This window comes from Plecotus auritus (assembly GCF_963455305.1).
Source record: "Plecotus auritus genome assembly, chromosome: 9".
Lineage (NCBI taxonomy): Eukaryota > Metazoa > Chordata > Mammalia > Chiroptera > Vespertilionidae > Plecotus > Plecotus auritus.
Window position 1 is genome coordinate 8,591,851 of NC_137783.1, and position 20,040 is coordinate 8,611,890.

General features: G+C 50.9%; 1 protein-coding gene across 1 annotated transcript; it reads right to left on the minus strand.

The window, feature by feature from the left end:
* Positions 1-121: 121 nt before the first annotated feature.
* Positions 122-18,934, minus strand: LOC308257659 (pancreatic lipase-related protein 2-like; the record flags this gene model as incomplete). Its single annotated transcript, XM_080687770.1, has 12 exons — positions 122-243; positions 2,666-2,833; positions 3,934-4,045; positions 6,353-6,482; positions 6,933-7,051; positions 10,285-10,404; positions 11,876-11,995; positions 12,924-13,035; positions 13,722-13,856; positions 15,823-15,948; positions 17,632-17,786; positions 18,886-18,934. 12 exons carry the CDS (start codon positions 18,932-18,934, stop codon positions 180-182), a joined length of 1,410 nt encoding a protein of 469 aa, XP_080543896.1. The 3' UTR covers positions 122-179.
* Positions 18,935-20,040: the final 1,106 nt, after the last annotated feature.

Sequence of the window (20,040 nt, forward strand, 5' to 3'; positions counted from 1 at the left end):
ACCCGAGAACCTTTGGTGCTCTAACCACTGAGCCCACTGGATGGGGCCTTGGTGCTAGTTTTAAAAGTCATTTCCAAAATATGACCCCAGAAACCGGAGGATGTCAAACTCACACCTTAATGTCAACCCGAGGGCATTAAAAATTTATTACCACGAAGAGACAAGGGAGCACCATATTTTTAACAAGGGTAAAGCGACTGCAACCGGTCTTCTTTCACGGTGTCGTCACTGCAAAAACGATACCTGCGGAGGAGAACGTGTTCAGCGTGAGGCTCAGCAGCTTGCGGAAATGTGTGTGCATCTATCTAGCCCAGTGGTCGGCAAATCGCGGCCGCGAGCCACATGCAGCTCTCGAGCCACGGTTTGCCGCTCTGTTGACTAATGAGTTTGCCAACCACTGATCTAGCCAAACCCTGGAATTCAGACCCTTCTGACTGAAAGGCTCGGCTACACCACGCAGAGTCCAGGTGATTCTTACGAAGCAAAACCACTTAAAGAACACCCTCTCCTCCTGCAGCCTTTTAACAAGCTGAAAGTGAATCAGCTGTGTCAGACGGCAGATTTTTTAAACCAAGAGGGTCTCCAGTGAGCCTGAAGCTTTGGGTGGGCCTGGCAATGAATTTAGGGGATAGGGGTGCCTCTGCCTGCCCAGAGGGAACTTTCCCTAGAGTTAAGAACCTGGGGGGTTCTTCATACATTGCTTCTGGGAATGGAAAATGTGGCAGCCACTTTGGAAAACAGTCTGGTAGTTCTTCTCATGGTTAAACATAGGAGTTACCACATAACCTAGCAATTCCGCTCCTAGGTATGTACCCAAGAGAAATGAAAACATATGTGCGCACAAAAACTCGTACATAAATGTTCACAGCAGCATTATTCATAATAGCCCCAAAGTGCAAATATCCCTGATGTCTATCAACTGCTAAATGGATAAATAAAATGTGGTATATCCATATAACAGAATATTATTTGGCAGTAAAAAGGAATAAAGTACCGATACATGTTACACCATGGATGAACCTTGAACACATTATGCTACGTGAAAAAAGCCAGTCACGAAGGACTATATATATTGTATGACTCCATGTATATGAAATGTCCAGAATAGGAAAATCTATCGAAATAGAAAACAGGTTCCCCAGGGCTGGAGAAAAGGGATGGGAGGTTATGGGATGATGGCTGATAGGTGTGGGTTTTTTGGGGAAGGGTGATGAAATCTTCTAAAATTGACTTTAGACATGATTACACAACTCTGCAAATGTACTAAAAAGCACTGAAATATATACTTTAAATGGGTGAACACAGGCTATGACAATTATATCTCGATAGAGATGTTGGGGGCGGGGGGGAAGATCATGGAGGATGTCACTCCTGAAGAGGGTGAAGCCTGCCCAGTTGGGGCAACAACTCAGCCGTGAGCTGCCGGACACCTGGCCGCCTCCTTTTCCTGCAGGCCTCTTTGGCTAAAAGGGGATGGTTGGCCAGCGAGCCTCCCTCCGGGCTCAGCTTCAGAATGTGGCTCCTTGGCGAGGAAGCCCTTATAGGGGGTGAGATGTTGGTGTTTGGGATGTATAGTGGGTGAGCTGTACCGTACGTGAAAACAAAACCCACCCTCACCTCCACCTAAATGCTGTGAAACCCAGACAGTTCCACAATGCATCCCCCAGCCAGGCCTTACCGACCCTCAGCTCCACGGCCGGCTGTGTGAGCTGGGCGGGCACAGTGGGACAAGGGCTGGATTGGAGGTCAGAGGACTGGGTTTCAAGCCCTGGGCGTGCCTCGGGCTCAAGCTCTGCTCACTGGCACAGCCGCAGTGACCTCTGACCCTTCCAGCACCACGCCCAGGAATCGGGACTATGACCATTTACTGTCAGCACAGCTAAGTCATGCAGCTGAGCAAGGCCTTAGTATATGTTTTTGAAAAGAGTTTGCAAATATTCTTCCCTCTAGCTTTCCTCGGTGGCCTTAGACACGTTATGTGACTCTGCGAACCTCACCCTTCTCATCTTAAAATGAGAGCAGGTGAAAGGTGATCTCCGAGTTTCCTTCAGACGCTGACATGCTATTTTCTATCACCCTCTTTTACGGTAGCCTTTTTTTCTTGCCACATTTTAAACACTGTTATGTTCTCTCCCTACTCTCACCAAGTCAGATTTTATCCTCTCAGCAAGAGAAGAGCTTCCACTGTGAGCTAGATCCTAACACAGTCTGTATGCCTCTCAGGCCACAGTCTCCAAACAAAACAATTTGTGTAAAATAAACCCTGAGATTTCCTACAGCTACTGCCCAGGGGCGCTCCTTATTGTTTGAGATAAAACAGAGTCTCCTATTGGCCTGCTTCTCGAACCTATGCCTTACAATTGATGTCTTGCTCCAGCCAAGTTGAATTTGGCTCAAGGAAAATGATGATTGATTTTTCAAAGGAAATCAGATGGATAGATGGAAAGATGCAGAGTTGAGAGGAATCGTTGGGTAGATGAATGGCTGCATGGATAAGTGGATCGGTAAGTGGTTAAGTGGATGGAGAGAAAGGGATGAAGGAATGGGTGGGTAGAAGGCTATGTAGGTGGACGGGTGGGTGATGGAATGCATGCATGTATGTTTGCAGAAATAGATGGATAAGGGAATATAGAAACAATACTCAGGTGGAATAAAAGATACTCACTCAGTCCCATCTTCACCACTCTGCACTGTGATTCTCGAAGCCCCCAGTTTGTACGTGAAGAGATTTATCACATGGTTGTTCCAGAGGAACTTAACCTTCTGGATTTTTCCAACATTGATGTCCACATCAATGTCACGCACATGATTTGCTTCTGGTTTGAGGGACCCTCTGCAAACACAGACATAAAGTGTCCTATCAGCTGGATAGATGAATACCTAGGGTGACAGCACCCCGCTGTTCCTCCAAAAATGGCTGCTGCTATTGGCTTTCTGCAATTCCCTTGAATGCCTCCATACACATCCAGGGACGCTAAAACACAGACGCAGCTGTGAAGAACACACCTTTAGAATAATCCTGGACTCTAGATTTCCACTGTCTTGATTGGGACCTAGAGGGAAGTCAACTACTTGGGGCGGCATATTGACTCTAATTTCACTGCAGGACTTGTTATCTTTGTTTAAAGACGCATGTGCTTCAGCCGGGGTCATTTGTGGGCATCCCACATGTAGCATAAGAAGCAGTCAAAGAACTTTAACATGAAAATTATTATGCAAACTTAGTGCACAAACAGAATCTAATTTTATAGCACAGTTATCCAACACATTTTTACCAAGAGCCTCATATACCTGCAAAAGCTAGGTGCTGAGGCTACCATAGCAACAGGAAGCTAGCTTCAGGCTTCACATGGAGCACAGCACAAGTGGGGGATGGAGTGTGTGTGTGGGATGGGAAGCAGCTGCCATATAAATGTGCCTTGTCTAAGGAGAACATGATATTCATAAAACTTAAGCAGGGCCTGGCTGGTGTGGCTCAGTGGTAGAGTGTGGACTCATGAACCAGGAGGTCACAGTTCAATTCCTGGTCAGGGCACATGCCCAGGTTGTGGGTTCAGTCCTCAGGAGGGGGTGTGCAGGGGGCAGCTGATCAATGATTCTCTCTCATCATTGATGTTTCTCTCTCTTCCTCTCCTTTCCTTTCTCTGAAAAAAAAATGTTAAAAACAACAACAACAACCCCACAACTTAAGCAGGAAGGAAGCAGTGCTTGGCACCCCAGGAGTCAGCCTTTAAAATCGCGCGTGCATCCTCTCTGCGCCTTCGTCTTCTCCTGTGGGGTGATTCAATTAGATGCTAAGAGACTTCCTTCGGCTCTGACATTCTAGGATTCAAAGGTTCTGTATGGCTAGACGTATGTAGAAGTTTATACCCAATCTTTTATTAATAATCTATTAGGGAAAGTATGGTCATTTCACTTTACTATCAAACTTACTTGAAAATTTCATATTGCTTTGAGTTTCCATTACTTCCATATAAAGCAATCCTGATGTACCCACTCACTTTCTTTTTTCCAGCCAGTGTGACCGATACCCTGTATCTCCAACCTGTGCAAAGAAAAAATACAATCAGTTCAATGAACTCATCTTGTTGGGGAAAAAAAAAAAAATAACCCATGGGAGCATTCTTGTTCCAAGCTCCGAATCCCCCATGAGTGGGAAGTAAGGGCGAATGTAACTAATGGTTTCCTTCAATGCAGTTGGGGTCCCAGGAATTCTGATGCTAGGTGGGGGTGAGGGACTCGGCGGGCAGGGGGAGTCAGTATTACAGCTCAGCAAAATCTCTTGCCAACCCAGCCAGGTATGTGTTCCGATGGATGGAGGGCGGCTGGTTACTCTACCCCGGTACCCAGGTGCACACCACTGACTACACCAGGAAGGCCACGGGAGAGGGAGACATCTGGGCTTCAACATTTGGATAAATCACGTACTGTTCCCTTCTTTATTTTTATTATTTTCCCATGCCATGGGCATATTCTCAGTGGAAAAACAACACAGATAAATTTTAAAAATGAATAAACCCTTTCTCAGCACTCTGTCTACCTGCCCTCCGTCTCAGGGTCTTCCCAGTTTGGTCTGTAGACTTAGTCAAGCCCAGCGGGGTGACTTGCTTCTCGGGGACAGTTGGCATTATCTGGAGATGTTCTTGATTGTCACACCCAGGGAATGGGGTGGGTGGGTGCAGGGCTACTGGCATCTCGCTGGTAGAGACCACGGATTTGCTAAACATACTGCAATGCACAGGACAGCCCCCCAATAACGAAGGATCCAGTCCCGTATCTCAGTAGAGCTGAGGTTGGGATAACCTCAACTAGAGCTTTCTCTGGGCATTTACACACACATATGAATGTATAAATATAGGATTTTGCCCGACTGGCGTGGCTCAGTAGCTGAGCATTGACCTAAGAACCAGGAGGTCACGGTTTGATTCCTGGTCAGAGCACATGGCCAGGTTTCAGGCTTCATCTCCTGTAGGGGGGCGGGGGGTGCATGAGGCAGCCGATCAATGATTCTCTCTTATCATTGATGTTTCTATCTCTCTTTCCCTCTGAAATCAATTTTTAAAAACATATAAAAATAAATAAATAATGAGGCTTTCCCCCCTTCCATAAATAATATGCACTGTTATTCTCTATTCTCTCCATCCATCCCCACGCCAGACTGACTCACCGCCCTTCCCTGTCCTGTCCTGTGCTTTATAAGGTCGGCCTCACCAGGGATCCTTGTGGCTGGCTTTTCGTTGGGTTCAGCCCATCAGAGGCTTGCACGGGAGGCCAGTGGCAGGAGGAGGGAGATGGAGGTGCTTGCTCTCCTGCAGCCTCCTTGCTCTAGTGTCTGGCAGTAGCTCGCTTCACTCCATTCCTGGAGCCCCGCAGCCGCTAGATTCTGGGCACCTCAGCATCCCTAATTTGTTCTTTCAACCCTGTCCACACCTCCAAAAGCAGACCCTCCAATGAGGTCTCCTCATGTGAACCACTTGAATGAGCTCTGTCTTCAGCAAAGACCCTGACTGGAACATGATATATTACGTGATGTTTTGCTATTTGCCTTTTAACTTACTATGCCTTAGAGGTTTTCTAGATCCTTCCTTGAATGGTTACATATAGGATTTGGTTGTTTAACCAGTGGTGGATATCTAGCTTTCTCCCCGGGTTCTTTTGGTATTAAAATCAATGCTGTGTGAACATCCTTGAATACCTTCTCCCGCACACATGCAAGTGTTTTCCTAAGGTGCGTTCTGACTTAAAGGAAAATGCTTGTAAGACTTTATAGATATTCCCAACTGTTATCGTTTATGCTAAGTGTCGTGAGTATTACATGAAATACTGTGTGTAAACAGTGTTTTGTGAAGTGCTGCATAAATGTTTTTAAATGTAAAACTCCCTTGGAAAATAAATGCTCTACTGTTCAACCATCATGCAATATTAATTATAACAAACAAATCTTGGTGCTTTTACTATCTTCTTTTTAAGTGAGAAGCTGGGCAAAAGAACACCAAAAACACAGCATGCTCATGTGTGTGTACACAGGGGGACTAGTATGGTGGGTAATCACGGGGGTGCCTTTGCCCCATCTTGCCTTCTTCCGTTAATGGATCCATCCTTCCTGCCACAGGGTTGGGTGGACATGTGACCAGCCTGGGCCATCCACGGTCGACCTACTCCACTGTCAGGATTATTGGTTAAAGGGGTGAACGTAAGAGGCAAGACAAATGCCATTCTACCGTCCTCCCACTATCATTTAAGCTTGCTGGTGTTGAGTTTCTACCCATTGCTGCCAAGGGTCCTAACTAACCAGGTTGATACACCCTTTAAAGTCATTTGCAGCTTTTAAATGGGTAAAATGGAAACTTACGAGTAAAGTTACCGCTCTCCCCTGTGTTCAGGAAAAACGTTTGTCCCACGGCACTGGTCTTCCCCTGAAACTGGTCAGCATAGTGCCCCATTTTGGGGCACCCTCCGACTGGACAAGGGAAACAGCTCTTCTAGTATAAAAACAACAATTTGTCTGTGAGTGGTAGGCCTTTGACTCATTCACTCATTCAATTGATCAATTCACCTTCCCATCCATCCCTCCATCCATCCCTCATCCATCCACTCATCCACCTAACCATCTTTCTATTCATGTATCCATCTACCCTCCATCCATTGATTAAAGCATGCATGCATCCATCTCACCCATGCTGTCCAGGCATCCTTTGAGAATTTTTCAGAATGAAAAGTTGGGGATCAAGGCAAGGCACAGCCGGGTCAGGTCTGTGCCATCCGCCTGCCCACCCCGCTCCCCGGAGGAAGAAGGCTGTGTGAGGCTCAGCATTACCAGTACCGCCTCTTACTAGTCGTGGAGTTCCATCTCTGTTCTGTTCCAAGCCACAGGGACAGAACCAACAACAACAGAGCCACCCCACCCTCCCCAGACCCCTGGGGAGACCCACCTCCTCAAACTCATTGTAGGAGGCACACGGGTAGCCCAGGAAGCCGTCGGGGTTGAGGATGCTGCTGGAGTAATACTTGTAGCTTCTCAGGTGATTGCAGGCTACAAAGTCTCGGGTTCCTGAGGAAGCAAAAGCTGCGGGAGCTCATAGGAGACTCTCACTTTTGAAGCTTGAACCGTTCTGATCTGAATAAGGAGTCACCTCCTCGTTTCACAGAGGGGTGTCGGCATTCCCGAATGCCTCCGTCACCATTCAAAGTTCCTGTCATTGACTTTGACATACTTTGGGGCAAGCAGGAAATAGTTCGTGATCAACATTTACAGCACATAGAGGTGGTATCTGGGGGCTTCTTTAGTAATGGTGTTTGGCTACAGTCGCTTTCCTCTGCCCCCCACCGTGCCCATGTGCTGAGCAGGGCCTACTCGGAGCTGGGCACGTGCTGGGGAAGTAGGGGTTCTAACAAGGACGTGTGTCCAATCCTCCAGGGGCCAGGCGTCTGACAGAAGTGAAGGATGAGGGCTAGAGGCCTTGGGGAGAGTGAGAAAAATATATACAGAAAGAAGAGAGAGAGAGAAGGGAAGTGGGGGGAGAGGGAGAGAGGCAATAGCTTTCAAAAGGAATCTTACACAGTCAGCCAGTTGTTGAATGTTAAGGCCCAGATTGCTTGGTCTTCTGATTTTTCATGAGAAACCTGCATCTTGACTTTGACATGACAATGTTTCATGCCTACACAACAGCAGTACATTCCCTCTTTAAAACTGGTCCCTGTGAAGGCTGACCACCGACCACTGGCTGCTGTGGGCGGTGTTGGGCCGGAGGGCCCCAGTTTGAGAACCAGGGACCATACCTGCGGGCCTGTCCCAGGAATGCAGCTTTTCTGTGCCCATGGCCCCAGGCTGAGAAATTCCTCTTCCTCGCCCTTTGCCCTTTGCCCTTCGAAAGCGCAAGGTAAGAGCAGTGGAGACCAAAGTCCCCTTGGCTCTAGGCCACTGTGTCACTGCATTTTCTCTACCACCCTTTTCTTTAACCCAAGTCCTCCTATTTGCAAAATTGTTTTTTTTTTTTTTTCATTTCTCCAGCTCCTTGGTATAAAACTTCCCATGGTGTGATGCACAGTGACCCCAGACATACCTGGGGACCACCTCTGGGGGTCTGGGGGGCTTTATCCACCACCATGGAGAACAGACGGGTCCTCTTTGTGCTGGTGCATTAGCTCTGCCTGCCCCAGGGCCCAGCGACTCCAGCCAGGCCGGCTGGTGTCTGGCACCAACAGTCATTACCAGACAACACAACCTGTTTCCAACTTAATTGTTTCTTCCGTCCAGAATCGCTGCCCAAGTATCCATAATAGAGGGGCAAGTGGATTTAATTGTTCCTCCAGCCCAGCCCCTGGGTGACTGGGAGCCCACACAATAGACACGCACTCCTGTGGGCCTGTTCACTCTGCATTGCCTCTTTAATTAAAGCTGGGCTCCTTGCTATTATGTGGGCCCTGCTGGTCGCTTCTGGGAGGGGCGGCCTCATTCCTTCAGCCGGGTCTTCCCTGGAGTTACCTGGTGCTGGGCAGAGAGCTCAAAGGCTCCATTGGCTGTTGGCTACTGCTTTATCGACTCTATTCGTTCACATTAAGCACATGGAATATTAAATGCTCAGTGGAGTGGGCTGTACGGAGCACCTGCTCTGGGCCAGGCCCTGAGCAGGGTACTGGGGTGTCTGGGATGCCCGGAAAACTCCCAGCTGAGACAAATAAACTCCAAAATGAAATGATCGCAGACTCAAAGCCTCCACGTGCAGGGAGGAGATGAAGTCTGGTCTCCAGGGAGAGGCAATAGGAGAAGAGCAGAGGCAGGTGATGGAGGTGGTGCGTTAAGTCACCTAATCGTAGGGGGACTGAGCTTGTCTCTCACGTAAACGCAGACCTCATGCGGACGAAAAAGGCGCCACATACTAAACCTGACCAGCTCAGGGGCGGCCTGCATGGTGGCCTTACAAACTCAGAGGCCAGAAGTACCCACGTGGGGTGAGCTGAACATAAAAATTCCTAATTAAAAGCGGGTCATGGAGGGTAGTCCTGTCCCAGGCCTGTAGCGTCCTTGACAAAGGCCAATCTTTTTTTTTTTTTTAAATCCTCACCGAGGATATGTTTATTGATTTTAGAGAGAGAGAGGAAGGGAGAGAGAGAAACATCGAGGTGAGAGAGAAACATCAATCAGTTGCCGCCTATACGCGCCCTGACCAGAAATCAAACCCAAAACCTTTCTGGTATATAGGACAAAGCTCTAACCAACTGAGCCATCCGGCCAGGGTGACAAAGAATCTTCACCTTCAGTGAAACTGTTTTCTTTTTGCATCTAAGAAAACGCACCTTTTAAATATCAGAGTAATCTTTTCCAGGTCCTCAGAGCACTCCCTACAAGAGCACCAGACCCCAGAACCCCTCATTGTGACCTTGTTCCCCAAATACCACCTCTATGTGCTCTAAATGTTGATCATTAACCATCCTGTACCCACCAATGTAAAAGTATGTGCCTCTCTATTTTACTTTTTATCCAATTCCAGAGATTTCCCGTTTTACTTTCTTCCCCCTTCCCAATCTACCACCCATGGATTTCACAGAACCCCCTATGTCTCCTCTTTTGATTCTAATGTATAAAATAAGCCGTAAATCTGCTGTTCTCCGGAGCATTTTCTCAGTCCGTTGAGAGTTTGCTTCCCAGCAATTGTCGTCACTTTGGCTCCAATAAACTCATAAAAATTCTCTACAGGTGTGGACATCTCTGACATTGACACACATAAGCCTCATTGCTCCTAGACCTCCAGGCCTCCCACTCCATGCACGCACTCCCCAAACCCACAGAGCATGTCCCCACTTGGTCCTTTTTCCAGCTCAGTCCCTTTCCAGTCCTAGCACCTGCCGACAGCAAAGGGCAAGAAAGTCAAAGCCCTCCAGATCTTTGTGCGTGCCCTTCAAGGAGCAAGCAGTGAAAGCAGGATGGGGGTGGGGGAGGGGGCAAAGCTAGAACTGGTATTTGCCAACGTGCCCGGCCAGCTCATGCCTCAGAATCCTGATGTGGGGGAGACGACACAGGCTGGTATGAGGTTGGGACTTTGCAGCCAGAAATTGAACTTTAACATAAGGTGGCCTTGGGCAAGTTTTATAACTTTTCGGATCCAGTTTCTTCATCTGGGAAATGGGGATAACCAGAGTAACTCTCTCATGGCGTCGTGACAACGCCTGGGACAGAATGAGCACGCCATAAGTGGAGGCAAATTCAGTACTACAGGGCCCGGCCACGCATCCTGCCTCCTCCCCCAGGACAGCACTGCCGTCTTGCTTTGCTGATGGACATACCTTCCCAGAGTCCATTTATATCAACGATGGATGAAAGGATATTTTTCTGACATCCGGGCATTTGCTTTCCTCCGTTTGGATAGAAATCCAGATGGCCCACCTTTTGGCTCATTCCAAAACCTGAAACATTGGAAGCAGCGGTGAGCGGGGAGGTAAGCGGTCCCCAGGCAAGGTCATGGCCCCAGAAAGCATCCGACTCCTTCCGACCAGAGCAAGAGTCTTCTTGGCAAACTGTCCCCTCAGCATAGCCACCCCGCTTGGCTTTGCAGATCGCTCTCAGAGATGAGCCCTTAGCAAGACAAGGAAGGAGGAGAGAGCAGAGGCAGTGAGCATGCCTACATGTGTATTTGAATGTGTGTCTGTCTGTCTTTCTGTCTGTCCTAGGGAGGCTGTGAACAATACTGATATACCCTGATACCATTATGCATCATAGACACTATCAGCACTGTGCAATTTCCATTCCTTTATTCATTTTGAAATTTTGATTTCTATGTGATAAGGTGATATTGAGATTTCGTTGTATTGAGAGACCAGCATAATGGCTGGACACTTTGGCTTTTTAAGCACACAGACCCGTGATCACATCCTGGTCTTATTTACACACTCCGTGATCTCGGGCAACTACTAAAGCTTTTCAAACCTCAGTATCCTCAGCTATGAAACAATAATAATAATGCCCACTTTTTAGGATTGTTACCAAGCGAGTATGTACAAAATGTCCAACGCAGCCCATGGTAACCATCACTATTATTAAAAACATACCCTTTGTTGGCATGTTTCATGAGGGGTCACATAAGAAAATGTTGAAAAAAGAAGAGTGAGTTTATGTAATATTAATTTTTTACATAATTTTAATTATTTAAAATTTTAATTTATTTAAACTAACAACAACAATTAACCCATTTGATTTTAGAAGAATTAAATAAAGGGATATATTTCATTTTCAACAACACAAACTATAACCAAAGTTTCTGCAAAAGAAGTGAGCAAAATATTCAAACATTAACTTTGCATTAACTTTGCAAGTATCGGTCAAGCATCCTATATAATAAAACCCTAATATGCAAATCAACTGAACGGCAGAATGATCGGTCGCTATGACATGCACTGACCACCAGGGGGCAGACGCTCAACACAGAAGCTGCCCCCTGATGGTCAGTGAGCTCCCACTGAGTGCGGCTCAGCCAGAAGCTGGGCTCACAGCTGGTGAGCACAGCGGTGGTGGTGGCAGCGCTAAGGACCCCCAAGGGGTCCTGGACTGCGAGAGGGCGCAGGCCGGGCTGAGGGGGCCTCCCCCTCTCCTTTCCCCTCCCCCCCACCCCGCAGTGCACGAATGGATAGTGGCGCCTAGGGAAGGTCACAGAGTTTGAGGACTGAGCAACCCCTTCCATAGGCTACACCAGTGCTTGTCTGACCTGCCGGGGCCCCCAGGCTGATACCACTGGCACTGGGCTGTTTGTTTGTGGCTGGCACCCACTTTGACTGGTGGGCATCCAAGCTATCACTGTAGTTAACCATTCTGAATACCACCCCCAGACCTACTCTTACCAGGGACAGCCCTGGTCACCAAGAGGTGGAGTGAGGAGCTCACCTAGGTAAGGGACTATGGGCGAGGCATCCGTGTGAATCACATCCACAAACATGGCGTCCGACGGGTCCAGCCTCACCTCCTCGGGCGTGCCCTGGAAGCATGGTTCTGCCGGATCCAGTCCTGGAAGGGGGCGGTGCACAGTGACAAACCAGGTCCCAAGCCCTGGACCCACAAAACCCAGGCGGCTTTCCGCCTGAAGCAGGGCCTGTGCCCAGCTCATCTTCAAAGAGAGGCAGCGGATGGGAGGAGCATGGCCCACAGGACTCAGTGACCTGTATTCCAGCCCAGGTTCTGCTCAAGGTCAAATGTGTGTCTTCCCTGAGCCTCAGTGTCCTCATCCGGAAAGTGGGAATAACAGCAACCTACCTTACGGGGCTATTGTGAAAACCCCACACAGAGATATAAGAGAAAGAACTTTGCAATCTGAAAAATTCTCCATAATGATAATCTACGAATCCCCGGCTCCTTCCCCCCATGCCTAGCACACAGCCCTGGGCAAAGCAGACGGCCATTAAACTGTTGGCACAGTTACATGCAAACGTGACTCAGCCGTGTCTGTGTCTATGTCTAGTGTGCCTTCATTTTGCCTAGTGATTCATTCATTCATTCATTCATTCATTCATTCTTATTATCTACTGAGTGCGTCCTGTGACAGCTCTCCGCTACTTTCATGTTCTGCCTGGAGCTGGCACAGCAGCGACAATTAATATTTGTGGAACTGATGAATTCGTATTAAAAATCATTTCACCGCTCAAAAATCTGCCCTTCTCTAGCAATAATAATCCTGAGGTCATGAGTTGAACGTGCTAGTCATATTTTTCTTTTTTAATAAACGTGTTTTTATTTACGATCCTATATTTTTTTGTCATTCCCATGAAAATGTGTGGGCAATTATTTTTTAAATCTAAGTCTGGCAGCGCCTAAAATCAGTGTCCCCCGGCGACCAGTAGGGGCGCCCTTGGCCATGGGAAGTGCGTGTGTTAGGGCTTCCATCTCCCTGCAGGCACGCCCCTCTCACCCCGCCCCACCCCACCCCCGCACCCCCTACCTGTGATCCTGCCCACGCGGCCCCCCAGCCTCCTGCCTGCCTCGCCGGCCGCGTGCGCGCCCAGACTGTGGCCGATGAGGTGCACGTTCTCCAAGCTGTAGCCCATCTCGGTCTGCGGAAGGATGGCGCGTCAGGTCCCCCAGGCCCGGGTGGGGACGCCCTGGCTCGGGGAAGGGGATGGGGACAGGTCTCGGGACGAACGACCAGGCTCCGGGACCACCTAGGACAGCATTTCCCAACCCTGGGCCACTGCAGTCTCCGAGTCCTGAGTCCTGAGTCCCGGGGCGCGGGCCGGGGCGCGGGCCGACAGTGCGCACCAGCGGCCTCTGTGTCAACTGCAGGTCCGCCTGGGGAGCCAGGCCGGGCACTGCCTGCTCCATCCACACCCACCGCGGCCTCCCTCCCCTCCCGCAGGGCTTGGGCTGGCCTTCGAGAGCCTGGGTCCAGCTCTGGGGTGCTCGGGGAGTAGACCTTCCAGAAGGCGGAAAGGGGCTTTCCCCTTTCTGAGAAAGAAGACTCATCTTCTGGGCTGAGAATGCCCAGAACAGCCTCCAAGGACGGCTTATTTCAAAAGGGGAAACCGAGGCCCAAAGTGGTTCGTTCGCCCCAGGCACCGCGAGGGATCTTCAGGACTCCAGGAGGGAGAAGGTTGCAGTTTCATTTTAGGAAACTCCCCTCTGTGTGTCCCGGCTTCCGGCCCAGCCCCTGTGCACCAGTCCCCAGGCTGCCTCTGGGGGCCCCATGTCTGCCTGCCCCCCTCCACTCCTTCCCACAGGTTGTGGCTCAGGCAGGATTTACCGACAGCCCTTGTATTAAGAAAGCTATCTCGGCTCCCACGACTCGAATGTTGTGGACGGCTTGGGTGTAATCTGCCCTGGCCCCACGCCTCCAGTCCACGCAGATGCAGTTCACCTTCTCCACCTTAAACATTTTCTGGGGGAGAAAAAACAAGAGGGAGAAACCAGTGTATTAACAGGCACAGGCCTCCAGAGATAGGAATTCACAGCCATCAAGCATCTAATTGGTGTCAGAGTTTTAATATTCCTCCCACTTGTCCTAATCCTCGCCACCTCACCAGGAACTGAGTACCTGATCCCCACTTAACAGATGTGAACACTGAGGCCTGGAATGGAGTAAGTGACTGGCCGAAGGTCTCCCAGGTGGTTATCGACACAGCCAGGCAAAAAAAGATCACTTACTACAACAGGGCTTAGCAAACTGTTATGGGAGGGCCAAATCCACCTGCTCATATAAATAAAGTTTTATTGGGACACAGTCACACCCATTTGTTTACATATTCTTTCTCTGCTTTGGAGCGACAACAGAGTTGAGTTGAAACCATATGACCTGAAAATGCTAAACTATTTACTGCCCGGTCCTTTACAGGAAGTTTGCTGACACTTGTACTAGGTAGCTGAAACCACCGAACGGCTGCTGTTGTGTCCCCAACAATGCAGAGGTGGGAGATAGAAGGTATTAACGGGCAAGATGAAATTTAGATGGAGGTAGGTTACAATGCTCCGGACACGTGCATCTTTTATATGATGTGGTGTGGCCACAGTGTACTGCCCAAGCACAGGCTGGTCCCGTGATGGGACCAAGTAAATGTCAGAAAGGGCCACTGTATAACCCAGCCGTGGGCAAACTACAGCCCTCGGGCCGAATCCGGCTGTTCTATCCGGTTCTCTTGCTCTCCCCTCCGCTCCTTTACTTTGAATTTATATTAGTTCACACAAACACTCCATCCATGCTTTTGTTCCGGCCCTCCGGTCCAGTTTAAGAACCCATTGTGGCCCTCGAGTCAAAGAGTTTGCCCACCCCTGGTAGCCTGTGCTCATTTGAGGATGGCCTGGACTACCCCGGGGGTTGAGGCAGGGAGGAGTTGCCTGGAGGCCAGGGCATCGCGATGGACACGTCCCCCTGACTCTCCCGGCTCCACGTTCACATGGCCTCCTTCTGGGACTTGAGGACCCGTGTGAACACCCAAACCTCAAGAGGAGCAGACCACCTTGGGAAGAAGCTGCTCGAGGGCTCCCCCAGTGCAGACTAAGTTGAAAGCCATGCCTGTGGGCACCCCCTAAGGACTAAATCTGCAGACACAAGGTTGCGGTATTTTATAGACAGAGACCTGGTTTTGCGTTCCCACCTCTGGATTCGACTCTGGGCAAGTGTTGAACTTTTCCTGCCTCCATTTCCTCATCTATAAAATGGGAACAATAACTCTACCTCTCTCACAACGTTGCTGGGGGGCCGGGGTCAAGTGGGACAAAGACTGAAATAATGATCACAGTGTCAGGCTCCGAGGAAGTGCTCAGAAAATGGGTGTGATGAATAATAATCCATTACTAATATGGATGATAGCTTCAGAACTGCGCCATCCAGTACTGTGGCCACTGGCCCCAGGTGGCTATTAACAATGAATGAAAGTCCCATACAATTGAAAAGCCAAGTCTTTGGTCACAGTCGCCGCATTTCAGGTGCTGGGTGAGTGCTGGGGAGCAGTGGCTCCTGGTTGGGACAGTGACGCTGTGGAGCTGTGCGCTGTCACAGAGAGCTCTGTGGGACAGCAGGGTGTTAGGGGCAATGTTTACGTTGGTGTCTGATGTCACACCCGAGACAAATGCCAGGTAATTTGCTGGCGCCTCCACTTCTGGGGCATTTTGATTGGGCTCTGGATCTCTGGTCTCTAGAAGAGATGGCTGGCTAGAGGTCGGTGGGGTCGGGAGAACTTGACAGTGGACGCTCCGGAGAACCCAGGGTTTCCTCGGAGTTTTTAGGAAGGACCATCTGTCCCTGGACTGTCTCTGTTCCCAGGCTCGGGGGCAGTGACCGGGAAAGTGTTTGAAGCTGGGTGCTGGGTGCTGGTCTCAGCAGGGAGTGGCCGGGGGCGGGGTCCTACCTGGCACATGTCCGTCAGCCAGCTCTCCTCCCCCTTGTCTATGAAGCCGTGGATGATGAAGCGCGTCTTGCGGTCCAGTTGGAAGTTTGAAGCCTCCACGGTGGCCAGGTCCGTGGAGGAGATCCGCTGTTTAAAGTGGAAAAGGTGAATTGGGACGTTGGCCTTTCCAAGCCATAGACCTGTGAGAGCCAGTTCCAGGAAGACCGGGTCACGGGATCAGCTCCCACAAAGTTGGGTCGGGCTAGAACAGGAGTTCCTGCCCTGGGGCTTGAGGACAGGATTCAGAAGGTCCACGTTCATGGACTTTCTAGCATTTCTGTTAGTTATAAAATTGGGCAACAAGCCACCCTCATCGTAACAACACTCTGTCACCAGTGGGAGTCACAGGTATTTCCATGTCACAGGACAGTGGTGGCAGATGTCTTAAAAATCAGTTATTCTCATTACTATTTCAAGTGACCGTAGTTGTTAGACCAACCGGTAGATCTGGTTATTTAGTGAGATAATAATAAAGCAGCACGTCTATGACTGTGACTTATATTTATCTTTTCAAATGTTCTGATAACTGCTTTTCCATATAATTGGTTTCCCTTGTAATCCAATGTATTTTATTGCATGCATTTAAACACATCATCCTGAGAAGGGGCCCCTAGGCTTCCCCAGATGGCGGAAGAGGTTCCTGGAACAGAAACGGTGAAGGGCCCCAGGCCAGAAGCACCAACATGAGGGGAGATGCGGCTCAGGGGAGCCGCCAAGGGCATCTCAAGCTTGTAGCACTTAAGAACCGACTCCTACAGGCCAGGGGCCCCTTCACCAGCCCCCTGGGCACCACGCCTGAAGAAGGATCAGAAGATAAAAACAGCCCAGCCACCACGTCCAAGCAGACTCCCAGCTCGGGGCTCGAAGCGGGGAGTTTGTCACCTAGAATCCCACAGCAGCTGACCTCAGGGATCGATGGCCAGTCACCAGCTCTCCACACGGTCAGGCGTGGAGCTGTGAGCAGCTGAGCGCTGAGCACATTCTTCCTGGTCACTACCTGGAAGAAGCCTGTCCTGCCTCCCCCCAGCAGGCCTTCTGGGGACTGGAGGTCACTCCCAGGGACCTTTTTGCTTTTGTGGTTAAATGGCCCTTCTCACTCTGGCCGGAGTCGCTCAGTGGTTAGAGCATTGGCCCGTGCACCGAAGGGTCACGGGTTTGATTCCCGGTCAAAGGCTTGCACCTGGGTTTCCAGTTTGATCCCAAGCCCCAATTGGGGCTCATGTGGGAGACAACCAATCAGTGTGTCTCTCCGACATCGATGTATCAATGTTTCTCTCTCTCTCTCTCTCTCCCCCCTTTCATCCCTCCCTCCTACTCTCTAAAAGTTAATGGAAAAAATATCCTCTGGTGAGGATTAACAACAACAATAACAAGTCCCCTCTCCCACACCTGTCTTCTGGCTCATCAGGAAGGACTTACACCCCCCACCCTCATTCCCCGAGGGGCTCCCCTCCCCCCACGGCCCAGTGCAGGAAGAAGCTGGACACACCAGGCCTGGATTTCTCCATAAATGCTGCTCCTACCCCCTTCCTCACAGGATCGGGGCTCAGTGCCAGGAAGTCCTGTGCACAGTGTGTGGAATGTGGCCGTTTCTGAGCGGGGCATCCATAGACCTCATCAGGGGTTCCCCATCCTGAGAGCTAAGGGGCTGCCAGTGGTGAGGGAGCATCGCCCGGACAGCTCCATGGCCTGCCTTTGCCTCAGACAGCTGTGTGCACCCCAACCCCCCGCCCCCCCCCCCCCCCGCAGCCCCGCCATGCCCGCTCTCACTTGGAAGTTGTTGGGGTTCTCATTTGTGTAGAGAAGAAACTGGGTGTCGATGTCCTTGGGGGCCCAGGGGAAGAGCTTCACGGGCCGCTGGAAGATCCCTGCCCAGGGCTTTTCATCGGGGAAGCAGCCGAAAGGCTGATAGCAGATCTCCTTTCCTGGGGCCGAAAGAGCAACACCCGGGAGGGACACTGAGAGGCTCGGAGAAGGAGCAGCCTCGCCTCCGCTACCCACGAGGCGTTTCAGGGTGCAGCCTAGGGCTGCCGAAGCCAATGCTGGGCTCTGCCTGCTGTCGGTGCTCCCCGAATTCCACGGAGACAGGAATCACTGGTACCCGTCCCCAGCCCCTCCCTCAGCGATTCTGATTCGGAGGGAGGGCAGGGGGCCCGGAAACCACTCGTTTCATGCTGTTTTATCCCTTATCATCAGGATGGAGGCGTGGCCAAGATGGGAGGGGGGCCAAGAGTGGGCTGGGGCGAGGTGAGGAGAAAAGGAGGCCTCGTGGTGCAGTGCGGAAGGAAGCCCAGCAGAAGGGAGGCCAGAGGAGAGGCTCAGACTGGAGCTGGAGAGACAGAGGTGGAACAGCGAGAGGTGTGATGGGGCGGGATGGACAGGAGGGGGCGCTCAGGTCGCAGGCCCGCAGGATAGTTCTCCACGGGACACGTCCATGTAGCTTAGGCTGCAGACACGTACTTGTCCACGCAAGGGGCTGAAGGTGCTGGGGGCATGCCAAGAGCACCCTCCCCCACCTCTGCTGCCCAGCAGCCTGCCGCCTCGGCCACCCCATCACAGCCAGTTGCTGGAGGAGAAGGGCAGGTGGGTCCCCGGGGTCACCTGTGTCCAAGATGTTGCCCTGTGTTTGCTACAGCGTCAACACTCCCCGAATGGTTGCAATTGTTTTTCTTGAAATAGTGATAAGACGCCCTAACCGGTTTGGCTCCGTGGATAGAGCATCGGCCTGCAGACTGAAGGGTCCCAGGTTCGATTCTGGTCAAGGGCATGTACGTTGGTTGTGGGCACATCCCCAGTAGGGGTTGTGCAGGAGGCAGCTGATTGATGTTTCTCTCTCATCCATGTTTCTAACTCTTTCTCCCTCTCCCTTCCTCTCTAAAAAATCAATAAAATATATTTAAAAAAAGAAATAGTGATAAGGCTATTCATTATGATGATAATGGTGATGGGGCCTCTGGCTGCCCCACCCCGAGGCCAGCCCGGGCGGTCCCTTTCTCCCCCCGGGGATGGGGACAGCCTCCTCACCTCTGACAGTGGCCAGCAGGAGAAGGCCGACGATCCAGGAGGGCAGCATCTACAGGGATGGAAACACAGACACACCGACAGTGGGGACCGTCGCCCAACCCAGACAGGGCTGGGGGCCTGCAGCCCAGGGCAGCCCGGTGCCTGCGTCCCATTGGGCTGTCCCTCCAGGTGGGGTCCCTGAGGCTGAGGCCTCCCCACACAGGGACGGGGCAGCAGCTCTGCAGAACCGGAGGCAGGATCCTCCCAGCAGTGGCTGCTCCCTCTGGGCCACGTCCCGCTGGCTGCCCAACCCGCCAAGCGCCCTGCCCGCGCAGAGCGAGGACTTACTGTGTGACACCTGCGCTCCACTCAGCCCCGGGGGTGGCCGTGGCCTTTTATAACCAGGCTTTATCCTTTGGACTCCTTAGAGGAAAGGACAGGAAGATAGATAAGTGTGCTTTGCACCGAGATTATCATAAACACATACAGTCAGCTCAGCCGGGGAGCAGGGTTATTTATAAAGTGAGATTGGAGGGGGAAAAAACAGACTTTGGGGACAGGAAAGGACCCCGTTAATCTGAATCTACAGGTTCAGCTGCCAAAAGATTGTGTTTCTGGGTGAGAACAGGGAACATCAAGCCTCCTGTTCAAAATCCCTTCGGAGACAGGAGCCCAAGCCCGTCTTGGTGCCTGTCATTACTGGCAGGAATGGGGTCTGCAGGTTTGCTGTTCCGGGGAGGCGCCTGGGTATGAGGACACGCGTCTCCTCTGCTCCGGGGGTGGAGAGAAGCCTCCCAGGGACCTGGACAGAGAACAAAGGCAACCCTGTTGAGCAACAAAGAGTGAAACAGACACTGTTGAAGTAGACAGCTTTGTTTGGAAAACATATAGTCTATTTCCAAAGAACTTCTGAGCTGCGTGGACTGAACTCTGACCTGGAGATAAGAAGGTGGAGGTGGCCCGGCCTGCCTCTTGCAGGATCGGGGACCAAGCCTGCAACCTAGACACGTGCCCTGACTTGGAATTGAACCGCGACCTCCTGGTTCATAGGTCGACGCTCAACCACTGAGCCACACCGCCGGGCCGAGTTTCTCTCTGTTGCTCACTGAATTCCGGGCGCACCGGCCCGGCTGGCCTTGTGTGAAGTTTTGGAAAGTGCCCACCCTGGGGTCTTTG